The sequence below is a fragment of the Scatophagus argus genome, chromosome 5 (genome assembly GCF_020382885.2).
Source record: "Scatophagus argus isolate fScaArg1 chromosome 5, fScaArg1.pri, whole genome shotgun sequence".
NCBI classification, from domain to species: Eukaryota; Metazoa; Chordata; class Actinopteri; family Scatophagidae; genus Scatophagus; species Scatophagus argus.
Window position 1 is genome coordinate 25526159 of NC_058497.1, and position 17193 is coordinate 25543351.

At 44.2% G+C, this 17193-nt stretch overlaps 2 protein-coding genes across 7 annotated transcripts; both read left to right on the forward strand.

The window, feature by feature from the left end:
* The first annotated feature begins 3649 nt into the window (after positions 1-3649).
* LOC124058688 (zinc finger protein 708-like) lies at positions 3650-9246 on the forward strand. Of its 4 annotated transcripts, none has more exons than XM_046388148.1 (7): positions 3650-3713; positions 3828-3979; positions 5048-5261; positions 5933-6348; positions 6481-6523; positions 6918-7683; positions 8103-9246. In XM_046388148.1, exons 2-7 carry the CDS (start codon positions 3842-3844, stop codon positions 8890-8892), a joined length of 2367 nt encoding a protein of 788 aa, XP_046244104.1. In that variant the 5' UTR covers positions 3650-3713; positions 3828-3841; the 3' UTR covers positions 8893-9246. The 4 variants fall into 4 exon arrangements, with proteins under 4 accessions (XP_046244104.1, XP_046244103.1, XP_046244105.1 ...); XM_046388147.1 differs by having other exon boundaries at positions 3660-3979; positions 8103-8900; positions 8977-9246; XM_046388149.1 differs by having other exon boundaries at positions 3660-3979; positions 6918-6984; positions 7075-7683.
* Positions 9247-9835: 589 nt separating this feature from the next.
* rnf168 (ring finger protein 168) lies at positions 9836-14520 on the forward strand. 3 transcript variants are annotated; one of them, XM_046388202.1, is made up of 8 exons: positions 9836-10125; positions 10836-11066; positions 11189-11390; positions 11509-11573; positions 11765-11935; positions 12683-12774; positions 12902-12962; positions 13576-14520. In XM_046388202.1, the coding sequence occupies exons 2-8, from the start codon at positions 10920-10922 to the stop codon at positions 14308-14310; spliced, it is 1473 nt and encodes a 490-aa protein (XP_046244158.1). In that variant the 5' UTR covers positions 9836-10125; positions 10836-10919; the 3' UTR covers positions 14311-14520. The 3 variants fall into 3 exon arrangements, with proteins under 3 accessions (XP_046244158.1, XP_046244160.1, XP_046244159.1); XM_046388204.1 differs by having other exon boundaries at positions 13600-14520; XM_046388203.1 differs by having other exon boundaries at positions 9837-10125; positions 11765-11920.
* Positions 14521-17193: the final 2673 nt, after the last annotated feature.

Sequence of the window (17193 nt, forward strand, 5' to 3'; positions counted from 1 at the left end):
TTGGAGAGGCGCTCAGTCCTGCCCTCATTCCTGACTGCTGTGTGATTAAAATGCATAAATTTGATGTTTTTTGTAAAGGTCGAGCAGCGTAGATTGGGTCTTACAACAGGAGGGGTTGGTGTGGGTATTAAAACTTTTATTTTAACTGGGAGCGGCCATTGAGAGCAAGCTCTCTTTTGAAGGTCGCCCTGATCAAAAATACATGCAACATAAAAATATACAATACATGTACATATACATACATGTAGATCCAATACATGCATAATACATATACAATACAACAAGCTATAAAAAAATCAAAGAAAACACATCCATTCACGCTGCTATAAGCCAGCAAAAGGTTCTTAAATTGTGCAAAAAAGGACCACGTTGTTGCACATTTCTGCTTATTATTCCACCTTTGAGGAACATATTATTTAAAATCCAGTTTCCCAGTCTCAGTATTACAATTTCAAGTACCAGATAGTCATTGAACCCAGAACAATGCAAACTTGAGCTATAGTTAAAGAGTCATGTAGCATACCCACGTTGTGTATAAATAAAATAAACAATGACATGTTCTACAGCCATCCCCATTAATGAAAGTAATAGCATGTATTTGTTTTATCAGATGTTAGCATAAATTTAAGACCAATTTAAGTTTGCTTGCGGTACTGCACAGATATCTGAATGATGAGTGAATCAACAGAGGGCGCTGTTGTATATAAAATGGCTTCGCACACATACAGATTGACTGTACTGTGCTGTAAAATTAACACCTAATTCATTTATAAATATTGTAAACAAAAGTGGAATGAGAATAGGACCTTGTGGGACACCTTTATTAACATACCCGTATAGCTGGACTGATAGCCTTCACAACAGCTTGAGCTCTACCACTAAGATAATTTGCAAACCAACTGCATATTTATTCATTTATTTATTCTTTGTTTTTAATCAAACTCAACAGATTCCAGAAAACCCTGACCTGCGCATCACTATTAGACAACTAGAGAGACTGTTGGGTTGGTTTGCTCAGACAACAATACCTCTGATTACCTTCTCGATGATGTTTGGAGACAAAAGGCAGGTCAAAAAAAGTCTTGTTGACATTAAGCCTTTACGGAATTGACAAAAGACGTTTGAACAAATGGAAAAATAATCACAGAAGACATTCGGTGTTGAACTTATTTTGCAAAGAAAGACAAGGGCTGCCCCTTGTTGTTCTGACCAAACACCCAACAGGTGACGTTGTCTCGTTAACACTCGCCGACACCTCGTAGAGAAGGTCCTGCATGCTGGCTATCCAACAGAGGAGAGTAACTCACCTTTCTCATAGCTGTGGCTGTCAGCATGACCAAGCTGCTAGTGACCTGACCACTTTAAACAGTTTCTCTCTGCTAAGGTAACGGCCATATTGGTGTTGGGTGGCGTATATTGCACGTTTGTCTTTTAAATTGACAAACGTGTGTAATTAATGGCACAATTTAAACAGGATCCCAAAACAATTTGTCTTTCACCACTGACCACCATAAAAAACTTTTTCTGAAATAAGGGGAGAGACTTCAGCTCTCTATGGGCTCAAAGCCAAGCTGGGAAACTCTAACTTTTTTGATTTTAAATGGGACCAGACTGAAACAGATTTTATTTTGACTGGAAAATCGTCTCCAAACAGAACATCAAGAGACAAAACTAAGGAAAAATCAGAAGCTTCTGTTTAAACTTCAACCTCCAGACAGGAAGTTCACCTAAGAGTCACCTGAGGGTCATGTGACAGTCTGAGCTTTTGGGACAGCGGAAAGAAATGACTTGAGTGAATGCAGCGTCTTGATTTACTGGTGGATGTGAACTGATTGATTAGCATGATGTCAAATCAAAGGTATCGTGAAACTGATGCAAAGCATTCTGGGATACTGTGGTGAAATCTGTGAGATTCGTTTCAGTCTGCCACAGGGAGATTTAACGTTTTAATATGCACACACAACTTTTGTTCTTTGTCTCATTAAATGAGATCAGCTGTGATTTCAGACAGAAAACTAAGTGCACTTCTTCAGTTTCTGAAAATTCACACAAACATTCGTTGAAAAGAGCAAACTTGTAAAAACATTTTCTAAAGTTTACGATGAGATTTTATCGGATGGTGGTTTTCATCAGACTATCAGTAATATAAATGTGATTCAGTCTGCTGCGAGGGGTGTTTGTGTGGGTTAATACAAACAAATTTATGTGTTATGAATCTTCAGATCAGAGCTGAAGGTTTTACACTAAAAGTGAAAACACCACACGGAGGTTTTATTTCTTTCTTTTAAAGTTTCTGCATCCACCCAACTCCTCCACCCTAAAGCCCCTCTGAGTCTGATTAAAACCACCGGTTTAACAGGAAAATCTCTCAACATACCAAAAACGTCACAGATATGTAAACTGTGAGCACATCAACAGAAGATACGCAGGTTTATTAAACTGCTGATGAAGTATAAACATGCAGAGATCAACAATATCACAGGATACTGAGAGGTGTTTCCCAAAAGTGTCGGAACTGAAGGCGCTGACTGACAGTAGATTAATATAACAAGTGACTTCCAAAAAACGACATGTTTATTGAAGTTTTTATGGTTTTTGGTCATTTTTAACTGCACTTTTATCATTGAAACTGGTGTTCTTTGTTCAGTGATGTCAAATGAGTGATCATGTTTAAATTAGACAAGAAAGAAATAAAATTAAACCCTGAAATTAATTCAACAGCTGATCTTTGGCTTCCAGTTTTTGATCATTGTCGTCTTCTGTCATCTTCATCTCTTCTCTTCTGTCATCTTTATGTTTTCTCTCTGCAAACGATTGCATGTTCTTATTTTTTCTTGTTATTTTTGTTTCTTGTTTCCTGACTGCTTCATCTGCTTGCAGCGGCAGATAAGTCAATCAAAGTTTACTTTGTTAAACTGACTCCCACTCAGGAACATGAATTATACAGCTGCAGACTGTTCATTGCACATTAAACTTTATTCGCATACTGGACATTTTCAAGCATAAATGATTCCTTAAATGTAAACATGTAAAGAGAGGCTTCCTTTAAGTGTATTTATTCAAGGATTCAAGGAGCTTTATTGTCATTTCACACATGTAGAAACATGAGGTGGAACAAAATTAGTTTCCCTGGTCCCGGTATAAGCCCAATAACCTGCAAATACTAATGCTATAAATATAAAAACAAAACAATATAAATATAAAAACAACCAGCTTCATTTTCAGCTTAAGCTTCCTCCCACAAGTAGATAGTAGATATATATATATATATATATCTACTAATTTATAAATATTCCTTTATACTTAATCTTTCCTGAATTAGATTTTTTTTTAACCAGTTTGTTATGTGTGTGTGTTATGTGTTCTTTCTCACACATTGTTGGATTTTGGTGTAGTTACATACTGCAACCACAGGAGGGCAATGTAGACACAATGTTACCTTTAGAATCAACTGTGAACACCTTCAAAATAAAATTAAAATCATAATAGAGCAAAGACAAAAAAACTTACTAACTCCGACATTTCATTTTGTATTTATTTAAAATTGTATTAATGTAGCTTTATATTAACCTTCATATGTATCAAAATTACTTTTATATATATATGTATTAATAATTCATAATACTTCTGCTAAAGACATTCAGTGAACCGGATGTAAACAGTGTGCCGCAGCGCCATATTGGAAGCAAACCTAGCAGATAACCATCCTGACAGTTTGTTTTTCAGACTTTTTTTCCACAGTTACTGATACGTCTGAACTGCGAACAGCCTGATGGTTCCGAATTAAGTCATATTTTATGATTTTCTCTTGTGCGATCATCCGGTAGGCTCAGGGGACGTGATGGAGTCGACCGATACGGTGGCGACCAAAACTTTTTGCTCTCAGACGGAGCTGATCATGGAGGTGGCGGTGGAGTCTGCCGTCTCTGTCCTCCAACAGAGACTCGAACAGGAGGGGACAGACGGCGATGATAGGCGGGTGAGGAAAATGATAAGAAAAGATACATATGAGAAGTTTTTCTGAGCGATTAAAGACTGCCAGAGGAAAATCCCGCAGTCACTTCCGTCTTTGCAGGAGAGTACATCGCGCGAGACCCTTCACATAAACAGTCAAGACAAACAGGAACGCGATGTTATTTCATTGTGAAAATTATATTGCATCGTAGGTCTCATTAATATTTGATTCGCCATACTACAGAAATATAATACTGCTGTTAAGTCATTGTTTTTTCTCCTGCCCGAGTAAATAACGTTACTCTGTCAACACAGTGAAGGGCGCCATCTTGCGTATTGTGGCAGCCACCCAACTCTCACATAATAAGCAGACTTTTATCCGCAATCCATTCCCAACAACATACAGAAACATTTATTTAGCTACACGAGGGGCCTTCACATGTGTAGTTCCCGGTGCTCCCGGGACTCATTAATAAACTGCAGCGGTAAAAACATTTCGTCAAGTGGTCCTAACATGAACGATGCGACTTCCGGTATGGATCTGTGTGCTTCAGAATAAATCAGAATCAGAATCGTCTTTATTGCCGTTGTGAGTGTAGAGGTTTCACATTACTAGGAATTTGTCTTGGTGATTGGTGCAAACATAGAACGTAAGAAAGAGTAACATATAATGGTAGAATAGAATAAAATAGAATAAGGTAAAACAAAATAAGATAAGTAAAATAAGTATGGTTCTGAATGAGGTGCTAGCTCATGTTCAGGTAATATTATTTCTTAGGTATAGACGCTGATCGAAAGTACAGATTACTGATTAATTTGCGTTTACTTATGTTTTATATGTTTTGACAAAAGTTATTTTAGATGTGTAGAAAATGTGATTTAACAATCAAAGATAGGTGATACAGTGACTAAGATGTTGTGACTCCCTTGTTTTATGGTGTAATTGCAGCATAAAGTGTACATGTATGTTAAAGTATATTCATCACTAAAAAACACATTTTGTAGCCTTGTAACAGCGTATAATTTAGCACAGTAAGCAGAGACAGAAGGACAAAGAGCAATTGTCTAACTTGATGCCTTGTTTCCTGTGCAGGCTCAGCTGGCTGCCGTCCTGGATGTGATGAGCAGAGAGGCTGTTCGTAAAATCTGCAGAGTGTTCACAGAGCTGTACGTGAGCTTATTGCAGGAAAACAAAGCTCTGATGGGCAAAGTCGTACATCTGGAGTCTGAGCTGAGGTCAAAGGTCGAGACAAACTGTGGAGCCCAAAAGAGCGCCACACAGACGGTTTATAAGATCAAACCATCAGGTCAGTTTAACACTGAAACATCCTGAAGAACCTGAACATATCTCATCATGAGAGGAAGGAGTTTTCCTCAAATCTAGACTGTATTTTAAAAAGTGCACTTCTGTACAGCTACGTAAACATAAACTACTGTAGAAATAATCAAGTATTTTTTATTTGTGTATCACAGCATGGCAGATCTTTGCAAAATGACATAAAGTAATGTGACTAACACAATGAAAGCATGTCATCACAATATGATTCCATCATTAAACTGCAATCTGCACTCCCCGATTCATAGAACCAGGGTTACATCGCATAGCGCTGATTTCATATGTTTTACACCACCGTTTTATATGTTCATTCTTACAGAGCAGCAGGAGCTCGTCTGAAAGTTTGCGAGTGAAATGGAGAAAACCACTGAGAACCTTTAACTGTTTTCAGGTTGCCTTCACTCTCAGCAAACACAAAGGGCAATCTCAGCTCTTGGAGTCTCTCAACATGTTTTTCCGTTGGGCAGTTAATTGAAATTTATTTTCAGATGCAATTTTGACTTCTAACGATTATGAAAACAAGAAAGACGCCGCCGTAAACCCTGTAAAGAGAAATTAAACCAGTATTTTATCCCACAAAAACTTGAAAACATTGAAAGATGACTGGGAGTGAAAACTGTTTTCTCTCATTGAATCTTCCAGATGGACCCGCCCTGTCACTGGACAGCAACCAGCCAGCCGCCAACCCCGCTGCCCTCGCCATGGCCATCCTGAACTCCGCCAAATCCAGACGCAGGGCCAGCAGCAACCCTCAGGTCCCTCTGGTCATCATCAGCCAGCCGCTCCGTGCGCCAATCGCAGGCCAGAGCAGCCTCGTCCCCCAGGTACCGCCAGAGAAACCGGATCAAAGCGGCGGTAACACTGAAGGCACCGCAGCCGCCGCAGACCTCCACACTGAGGTGGAGTTAGAGGTGGACCAGATCTCCACAGAGCCTGACAAATCACCGTCCTCCACGGACATGACATCACTTCCTGTGGCTAATTATCAGCCAGTCAGTGAGCCTACAGCCGGTGAAGCCATGCCCTCACCTGCGGAAGAACAAGTTGTTGTCATGGTTGTAAGTGTGTCAGATTCTCCTTTATTTACCTTCAGAGAGGGCCACACCTTTATTTTATCTTTCTCTCTGCAATCAAGCAGCAGTTTATGGACATCATCACTCACTGATTCCTGAATCACTCGTGTTTTTTAGGAAGCAGAGACGGAGACGGAACGCGTCCCTGACAGTCAACCAGGTGAGACATTTCACATGAATTCACTCACTTCACTTTTCTTTGCTCTGTTAAAAAACCACATGACTTCGTCTTGTAGCTGAGCTGAGGATGTCACGTAAGGGCAGTTTGTGTGTTAGTGGGGCTGGTTTGGCTTGGCTCGGTTTGACTCGGTTTGACTCCGGCGACCTGTCTGAAGGTGTGACTTTGATTTGTTGCGCCGCTTCTTCTCATCTAAAGTTTCATTGTCGCCTCACTTCAGTATTAAACACGTTTCATTTCCTCTAATTCTTCACAGTAAAATCCTCCTCTTTTGTTATCTAATGACTTTTATTGTGAAGCAGCAGAATCAGGAGACTGTAGGTTTTTAGTCGGTGACTGAAGTTCACGGACTGTTCTTTTCCAATCTCTTGTGCAGCTCTGAGTGAAGAGGAGCAGAAGGAGCTGGAGAGGAAGAGGAGGAGGGAGCTGTACAAAGAGAAAAGGTTCTTCTGTGAGCTCTGTAATAAGGGTTTCCATCAGAAACACCAGCTGAGGAAACACGTCTCCTGTCACCTCAAACCTTTCCCCTGCAGCTCCTGTGATAAAGGTTTCTACAAGGCCAAGACTCTGCAGAAACACCAGCTGACCCACCAGCTGAGGGAGGCTCAGGAGAACGACCCCGACAAGCTGCTGCGCTGCGACCAGTGCGACAGGAAGTTCAGGCTTCTGCGGCAGCTCCGAGTCCACCAGGCGTCTCACAGGCTGGAGAAGACGCCGTTAAAGTGCCACACCTGCGACCGCACCTTCACCTCCGCGGGCGCGCTCAGGTACCACGAGGTGTCGCACGCCCCCGTCAAGCCCTTCATGTGCGACGTCTGCGGGAAAGGCTTCAACAGGAAGAAGAGCCTCCGCGAGCACCAAACCGTCCACACCGGCGCCCGGCCGTACCCCTGCCCGACCTGTGGGAAGAGCTTCTCCACCGCCAGCAACCTGCGCGTCCACAAGAGGTCGCACTCGGAGGAGCGGCCATACAAGTGCTCCGAGTGCGACAAGGCCTTCAAGTGCAAGATGGGACTGCTGCAGCACCGAGTGGTCCACTCCGGAGAGAAACCCTTCATGTGTCAGACCTGCGGACTGAGCTTCGGCCTCAAGTACAACTTCCAGAGACACCTGCGCCTCCACAACGGAGAGAAACCGTTCAGGTACTCAGTCAGATGCTTGGATCGGCTTCACTCTGTACTTATTTGTTTAGCAGACGACTCTGGGTTTGTGCAAAGTCTTAAAGGTTTGAAAAACGTTTACTTTTCACTTTTAAGTTATCAAAGTTTAGAAAATGCCTTAATTCAAGTATACTCCTTGAAAAATATTTGATTTTCAACTTAATCTGGTGAAATAAATTTCTTGTTTCCTGGCACCAAAATTAGCGAGAATTAACGTGCAGTCACATTGACAGCCTGCAGTGTGTGTTGAACGATTTAGATGTGACGATAAAGGCTTACGGAGTTGGGAAATGTTTGGTGTGGCTACCTTGAAAGTGCTTGAATTAGACTCCTAAAGAAGCTGTACGAACCCTGAATTGATGATCTGAAGTTCAGCATGTCTCGTGTCTGTCTCGTCTCAGGTGTGACAAATGTGGAGAGGGCTTCACAGGTACCTGGGCTCTGAAGACCCACATGCTGGTTCACGGCGTGGAGAAGCCGTTCATGTGCGACCTCTGTGGGAAGACGTTTTTCTACAACTGTCAGCTGCAGAAGCACCAGCAGCTGGTCCACAGCAACAAGGACGGAGAGAAGGCCGAAGGCGTGCCGAGGAGACGGAGGCCGGCCGGAGTCAAGCCCTTCAGCTGCAAGATCTGCCTGAAGAGCTTCAGCAGCACCACCACGCTGAGGACGCACGAGAAGAGCCACGCCGAGAACAAAGAGTTCACCTGCAGCACCTGCGGGAAGTCCTTCCACCTTCGACACCTGTACCTGTACCACATGAGGCAGCACAGCGGCGACCGGCCGTACGTCTGCAGCGTCTGCGAGAAAGGCTTCCTCCTGATGGCGCAGCTGAAGCAGCACGAGCTCGTGCACACTGGAGTCAAACCTCACAAGTGTGAGCAGTGTGGTAAAGAGTTCAGGACGCCGCAGAACTACCACCGCCACCTGCTGGTCCACACCGGAGAGAAACCCTACGAGTGCCTCGTGTGCAGCAGGAAGTTCAGGCAGTCCAACCAGCTCAAGTGCCACATGCAGATCCACACCGGGGTGAAGCTGTACACCTGTGAGCGCTGCAGCCGGGGCTTTTCCGACTCGCGGCAGCTCAAGAAACACCGCTGTGGAGACGACTTTCAGGGCTTTGAGCCTGGCAGCAAACGCAAGAAACAGAAGAGCGTTTTTCCATGGCCCGAAGGCTTCACGAACCAGTAACCTCTTAAATCCTCCTGTTCCCCTTCAGACGGATGCCAGTCGCAGTATTGTTGTTCAGCATAGGCTCAGAAACACTGATTTAAACACTTAAATCCTGTTTGTTTAAATCACAGACTGGAAGGATATTCTGAGCTGCTTCCTCTCTGAAACAAGAAAACACTTTAGCTTTGTCTTAAAAAAAATTAAAACCAGTTCGAACTGTTCAGCTGATCTGAAGATCTGCTTGTGTGTTTGGTTTGTGTTGAAAGTGTGTGTCTTTCAGTTAAGCCCCATCTCACTCAGTGCTGTTTGGTTATTCTTCTGTCATACTGAAGGGCCGGTCTACTCGAATAAACCTTTCCTACAGTAGTGTCAGTCCAGTCTGACAATCTCTTTCTGCTTTTCTGCCTCCACCTCGGACTGAATAAAGTTTATGTGACATTTTAAAGGAGTTCCTGTTGCTCTGGAGCTCAGGAGCTGGTTTGCAGAAATGGCCCCGGAGTCAAGCGCCTGTGGAGGCCGTTTTGTTGGCCAGTCACCAGGAGGGTTTGACACGGTTTGCACCTGTAATACAAAATGTCACGTAGGAAACAACTTCCGCAGTTTCCAGCCTGATTATCGAAGTATGCTGAATGTAGAAGAACCAGAAAAAACATGTCAATTATGCAAAATTAATTCTGTTCTTCTTTTCTGTCTTTTCCCCGTTTTTTCTTCAAACTCCTTCAAATTAAACTGATAATAAATGTTCCATTTAAGCTGAACTGTGATCAGAAATTACCAAGCTTCTTTTTACGAATGTTCAAACTTGTGAACCACTGAAAACTGCCACCGTAGAGGATTTTAGGGGCTTCGTGCTCTTGAAAAGGAGTAAATATGCACTCCGTACTCTCAAATTTACAACGATCCTGGAAGGCAGCGCACAGGTTCTGCGCATGCGCACTGCATCATCAGTTGATTCAGGCGGGTACTCGGGAGCGAGCTGACTGTCTCCGATGTTTCTCCGTCACGCATTGAGGCTCCTGTAGCTGTGTAACTCCGCGGTGTCTGTGTGAGCTGACCGTCAGCGCCCTTTTACAGTTCAGTTGCTGTACTAAAGTGCTAATTGCCAGCCGCTCACAACGCGAACACATCGGCCCGCAGTGACTGAGTTGACGTCTGAGGTTAGCCGGGAAGCTAACGCTAACTCAGCTTGTTTAGGTTGGAAGGCTAACTATAGCATCAACTGAGGCCTCGTACGTCTGGTAAACAGCTCAGGTGAGTTTTACCTTTTTACAGTGTTTTACAGTAATGCTAACAGTGTTGGTTCCGGTTGTAATTTACCCCCAGACCTCCCTGTCACTGTTAAGTTGTTGGGGTGGATTTCAGGTGAGAAGACCTGCCCTGTGCAAAGGTAACAGGTTAGCTAGCTGAACTTTGAGGCCCGTTAGCACAAACTGGCGTGCTGTGACTGAAGGCAGGACTCAACATGCAAAACTGGACTGGAAAAAAAATCAAATTTCTTTATGCTCATTTCAACTGAACTTTTACAGCTTGTCTGTCTTCAGCAAAGGATCAAATTAAAGTAACTGAGATAGGATGGACGTCAGGGATGAGATTAGTTTATCATCATTATTTATTGTATAGACATTGTTTGTTGTTTGTTTGTTCCTTTCGATTTTCTGTGTGATTAAAAAGCACAATTAACATTTTAAACATATTTTAATCATGCCCAGACACAGAATATTTTCTATTGAATAAAAATTTGTCTCCTGTGGGTTTTCTACCACAAATTGTAAGTAGACATCTTCCATTCAGTCCTTTCGTGGAGGTAACTAAATGTGTCCATGTAAAACTTCCCCTTGGAGCATGTGGGCATCACCTCGACACCGTGCTCACCTGCTCGGCTGTTCATCAGCTCAGTGAAATGGTGTGAAGAAGTCTTGAAGTGGACCAGTTTTGTGAACGCTCACTGGTTTCTCCTGCAGTCTGACCTACTGAGTCCTCAGTCCTCCCTGCAGAGCTGTGACCAACCACAGAAGAAGAGCAGGAGGACGAGGAGGAGGAAGAAGATGGCCTCGGTGTCGGAGGTGGAGGCGTCAGACAGAGGAGGGAGGGGGAGGAGGGGGCCCTTGTCTCTTGAGGACTGCTGCTGTCCGGTGTGTCTGGAGATCTTCATGGAGCCAGTGACGCTGCCCTGCACACACACCTTCTGCAAGGTAACACACACACACACACACAGTGAGCGAACTCAGGTCGACTGTCTGTGATGGAGCTCAGTAAGAAACTCGTGTCAATAAACAGCTGTGTCATGTTAAAATCCTCCACTGTGTTTTGTCAGGTCTGTTTCCTGGAGTCGGTGGACAAATCCACGCTGTGCTGTCCGCTGTGCAGGAAGAGGGTGTCCACGTGGGCCCGGCAGAACAGCAGGAACAACACTCTGGTCAACAAGCAGCTGTGGACGCAGATCCAGACCTCCTTCCCTCTGCAGTGTCAGCGCCGCCTCAGCGGGCAGGACGTCATCACCACGGACGGTCCAGCAGGTACTCGCACACCAGCATCCCATAATGTGTGTGAACCTCTCGATTGAACTTTGCTGTGACTCGGACATGAGTGATGCTGATCGTCCCTGGTCTCATGAAGCTGTGTGTGTTTTCTCAGTGTTTTTTCCCAGAGTCAGTCAACCAGGAGAGCTGAGGCAGGAATACGAGGACCAGGTCACCAAAGTACGTTCGGTCTCTTAACAGTAACAATAACCATGATGATGACCATGTTGGTGCATGTGTTCTTGTCTGCTTGTTTAGGGTGTAAATAATCTCTGAATGGATTTCAGAATTGCGATATGAGCTCAGTCAGAGTTGTGTTTCTAAACAGAAGCCGAATCAAACGCGTTGATGTTGCGATGTTGTCATGTCAGCTGACAGAGGAGAAGCGAGTGCTTGACGAGGAGGAGAGGAGGGCCAGTGAGGAGTACATCCAGAGGCTGCTGGCTGAGGAGGAGGAGCTGCTGCAGGAGGAGAGGAGGAGGCGAGAAGACGACGAGAGGCTGGCCAGGCTGCTCAGCGACCAGCTGGTCCGTGTTTCTCAAGTAAACTACTGTCAGGTTTAAGGTCTTAATGATCGTGTGTGTAACAGAAACTGGATTCTTAGTTCTTTTCTCTGCAAACAAGATAAAATCACACGAGTAAAAATGAGAACATGAGAAATGAAACAGCTGTGTCCCTGAGTGTGGTGGTGGTCAGAGGGTGGAGGTGGTGTCAACATGATGTTCACTTCACATGTCTGCTCCAGATGTCTGTACACTGATTGCGGGAAGGCTAACTAGCTGAGCCGGTTAGTTCAGCACTTAGCAAGGATAATTTCTTTACTGACACTTAACATCGACTTAACAGGACGGCATCATGAAACCCAGAGAGAGCTGAGCGTAGCATTCGTACCAGAACTTACGTTCTAACTGACAAATGAATGTAATTAGGTTAGCGCTCGTTAAAGTACAGAGTTCAGTACTCATTACTCAGTACTGCTGGGCCACTGAGGTATTAATATGCTTACAACAGACTGACCGCCTCAACGCCCTGGAGGATCATTTGAAAATGGAACAGTGGAGATGTTCTTTTTCTTGGTCTTCCTCTGAGTCATCGCTGTGATTCACCGAACCGTCGATCATTAAGCTCATTTGTGTTCATCAACTTTCATTCTGTGCTTTGCATTTTGAAAGAGGCATCACTTTGTTTGGCCTCACAGAGCTCACTCCAGTTTTTCCTTTAACTCTGCTGTATTACTGCTGAGTTTGTTCTCACTTTTTCTCTTTTCCCCCTCCATCTTTGCCCTGCAGAACTCGGCTGCCGTCTCTCAGGGAAACCTTCGCCCTGCTGATGTCACTCCAGCCAAGAAGAAGAAGGAGGTCATCAGCGGACAAATCGAGAGGTAGGTCGACTTCAGCTTGAAACGTGTTTTCATTCAAGTCAAATGCTGCGTTGTGTCAGGGACCAGTGAGATGATGATGATGATGATGATGATGATGATGGTGGTGGTGGGGGTGGGTGTGTTTCAGGTTCTTGTGTCCTCGTCCTTCTAAAAGCAGCTCCTCAGCCTGCAGTTTAACAGCCAACAAGGTCAGTTTAATGTCCAACGCTCACTCACCGTGTGTCACAGCTGAACTGAGCTTCATTCAGCTTTGAAAGCCATTACTCTCCAAAAACTTTCATGTTAAAGGAGCAGCTCAACATTCAGTGAAACCTGTTTCCTCCCCGGTCCACAAACCAAAGTCTGAACACGCAAAATGAAATTATTTCTTACTGCAAAATGGTGAAATTTTGACAAGAAATTTAATTCAGGGTGAACCAGCAACAAACAAACACAGCAACAGACACTCCTCACACACAGCAACAGACACTCCTCACACACAGCAGTAGACACTCCTCACACACAGCAGCAGACACTCCTCACACACAGCAGTAGACACTCCTCTCACACAGCAGTAGACACTCCTCACACTCAGCAGCAGACACTCCTCACACACAGCCCAGCTAATCAGACACACAAAGATCCTCACAGCAGCAGAGCCTGTGCTCTCACACTAATACAGTAGTTCAATGCAAAACCTGACAGAGCACATCTGTTGATGAGCTTTGGAGGAGCAGAGGTTGTCACATGTGGACAGGACCGGGCTGTTCACGGTCTCTATGCTAAGCTAAGCAGCTGAACTGAAACTTATTGGCATTTCAGGAGAACATCCTGATCTCTCTGCAGGCTGAGCGTCCCCCTCCTCAGCTCGATTATTATGGTGACACATCAGAGGATCCAGACCTTCATCCAACCTCTCTGTCAGCTTCTGAGGAGGATCGGCCCCAGCTGAGCAGAGATGGAGGACCTTCATCGGCAAAGAGGAAGAGCTCAGAGCTGGAGACAACAGTGGGCGAGGAGGCGGCCGTCACCAAACGAGCTTGTCACTCACCTTCTTCCTCTTCCTCCTCCGACCTGGAGGGGGGAGGGTCAGTCCTGCAGGGGACCACTGAGATTATGGAGCTGCAGAGCAGACGGCAGCAGCAGGAGGAGGAGGATTGGAGGCTGGCTCTACTCCTGCAGAAGGAGCTGGACCAGGAAGAGAGGCAGAGGGCCACCAATAGAAGCAAAGGATCATCAGACGCTTACCTGCTCCGCCAGAACCGCAAAGTGACGGCGGAGGCCAGTAGCTCAGACACACCCAGCAGAACCTCCAGAAAGACTCCAAAGACCCCCTCCTCCTCCTCCTCCTCTCCCTCTTCTGCATCTGGAAAGACCCCAAAGGCCTCTACCCCCTCCTGTGTGGCATCTGTAAAGACTCCAAAGACCCCCTCCTCCTCCTCCTCCTCCTCCTCCTCCTCATCTGTAAAGACTACACAGACCTCCACACCCTCCTCCTCCAGCAGAGGCAGCAAACAGGCCACTCTGACTGAGATGTTCACCTGTCTGAGCAGCTGAAAAAGTGTATCAGCTGAACCTCCTCATCTGACCGTCTCCTGAGCTCAGCGACTGCTTCGACGTTCGTGCACATCAGGCTGGGAAAACACTTCTTGACGGACCTTTAAGAGACAAAGAACACTTTACTCTTAAATGAAAAGATTTCAGTGGAAACTGAAGCCACACACTTTTTGTTGTAGCCTCAATAAAACTGAGTGCCTTTAATCTGAATGTCAGCAGAGAGGTTTTGTTTTTAATTTGTTTTTTTTCACAGGTAAACAAGTGATGTTGAAAACCTGAACTACATTTCAGATGTAATTTTTCTTCTCAGTTTTGTTTTAAGAAGGTTTTTGTCTCACATTTTTGGTTTCAAACTGGACACGACGTGTCACATGCTGAACATGTGGCTGCTGATGATGTGTTCGTGTTATGTGGTACGTTTTCACGTCTAAGACTGGAAAGGAGTTTGTCATGTGAGGGTTAAAATCCTGTACATCACTACATCTTTAACTTCACAGTGAATCGTCGTGAATGACGGGAGACATTCGTGTTTTATTTGTCAGAAGTACTGATAAAGTTGACCACATTTTTGATCACTGCGGTTACTTTCGTGTGGTGAATTCTCAGGCAGGGTATTCTCAGGCCACGTTCATGTAGCATGTTGACATGTACGTGTATGTGATCTCAGTACAAAATATGAAATCTTCAGCTCTTTCAAAAAGGACGAACTTTGCAGGAGGAAGTGAAGCGAAACCTTCACTGTCTCAAAGACTCTGCAGGAGGGGATTTCCATTTCCTGTCATTACCAGAATAAAGGTCCATAAATCCACAGAGGAAAAAGATCATTCACAACCTGCCTGATAATCATCATGTTTTTAGGTTTTCTTCAGGATTAGATTCGTCCAGTGGCTTTTGTTTGTACGTCCTCGGCTACGCTGCTAACCGGAGCAGCTAATTGTGCACCTTTAATGGAGACAGTTTGACTAAATGTAAACACTTTTATTTTGCTGTCGTGTGCAGAGAACTGCAGTTTTGCCTTTGTTTCTGTAATCGCACGGAATATTAGAGAGGCCATCATGTTGGTGTTAGCATGTTAACGTCTGTCAGATTCACATTTTCACTTCCTTCAGGTTTCACATGGAGATCAGAAAGTTGGCTTAAAATACAATGATGGGATTTAAAAACGACTGAGTTTCAGCCTCTGGGGGGCGCTGCTGAGCACAGGACCAGAGTTTCACTGTGTTTTCTAAGAAATAAAACTAATCTGATAACAGATGCTTCTGATTTTTTTATTTTGTTTGTTTTTGTTTTTTTTTTTGCCTGACATGAAAAATATTCAAGGCTAAAAATTACACATTTACTTTTTAATTGTTGTTTTTGTTTTTAAAAAACATTTGGTTCAATTGTTTAAAAATGTTTCATTAGATAAAAAATTAATTAAAGTTGTTGAAAGTTTATCGTTCCTGCTGATGTTGTGCAGTCAGGTGTCATTTATTACCTGAAGGTGTGTCACCGGAGGCTCATTTATAAGCAAACGGAGTGAATATTCATCACTCATGAAGCAAACGCTCAGAGTCTGAAGAAACCAACTTTACAAAGCCTGCATTGGCAGGGACGCCGTTCACTGACGTGGGGTAAGCGAATTACAAACCAGGTTTTGTTTATTCTTTTTATTTTATTTTGAATTTACTCTGAACATCCACACAACTTGTGATCAGCAGAGCTGATGAGCAGCCGATCAGTTGGATGCCATTTTGACTCACTGACATGTCAATTTAAGACCTGACCTGTTAGGGAAACATTTTCAAATGTAGAAAACTGCACGTCAGCCAGTCAGAACCGATTTATTGATTTAATTTGCTTGGTGTTGATGTTTTTGTTTGTGGTTTTGTCCTGCAGTGCTTCCATACGTCAGTCTGGACTCTTGAATGCCACTTTGAGGAAGTTCCCATCATCTCTCTAAGGCTTCTGTGGCTTCGCTGCGGTCATGTGACCCTGCTCGCCAAACCAAACTGCCATCCTCGTGGGTCAGAGCTGTCATGGTTCACACTGTGTCTGTGGGTTTGACTGCGGCTGATGAAATGTCGGTAATGATGTTAAAAGTTGTTAGTCACTGTAAACTTCTGCTAAAGTTTCATTTTCAGTGTCTTGTTTTCTGTGATTCAGTGCAGGAAGGATGTGAGTGATATTTTTATTTTGTATGAATTCAGTTTGTTTTGACCCTCAGTCCAAGTCTTTTAAAAGCCTTTTGATTATCTGCAGCGTTCCTCACATTTCCAAATGCTGATTCAGTAATAATTTGTAGCAGATACGTTGAAATAAACCTGTAGACTCTGCCCCTGAGAAGTCCATCCTCCAACTTCGGTGTGTTCATGAGTAACAGTGTGGGTTGCTGTGCCGGAGACGTGTGCGTTTTCGTGACGTAAAAGTCAAGCGTTCATGTCAGTTTTCTAATTATTCTGAGACTGCTGGGTCTTGGCCAGATACCAGCCTCCAGGGCCAACAAACGAAGCCAATGTACGGATCAAAATGTCAGCTCCTCACGCGGCTGCTAATGTACAGTAAAGTGTTCTGTCTGTTTGAAGTGAAACTCGCACCAGTAACACAAACACGAGCGATCAGTCAGAATACTGCGTATTTATCAGAGCTGAAACCAGTTGACCCACGACACGTCAGGCCCGGGCTGAGTGCTGAACATGCAGCTGGTGATGTCACTACCAGATCCAGTTTCCCACAACTCTTTGCTCTCCTCTGAGCCAACAAGGTGACTCACAAGGCCTACAGATATTTCAGTTCTCCTAAGTAAATTTAGAAGAACTGAAAATAGAGGAAAAAGATGAAGTGGACTCAGAGTCCTGAGCTCAGCAGTCAGAGCTGCTTCTGCAGGAGAAAAACTGCTTACCA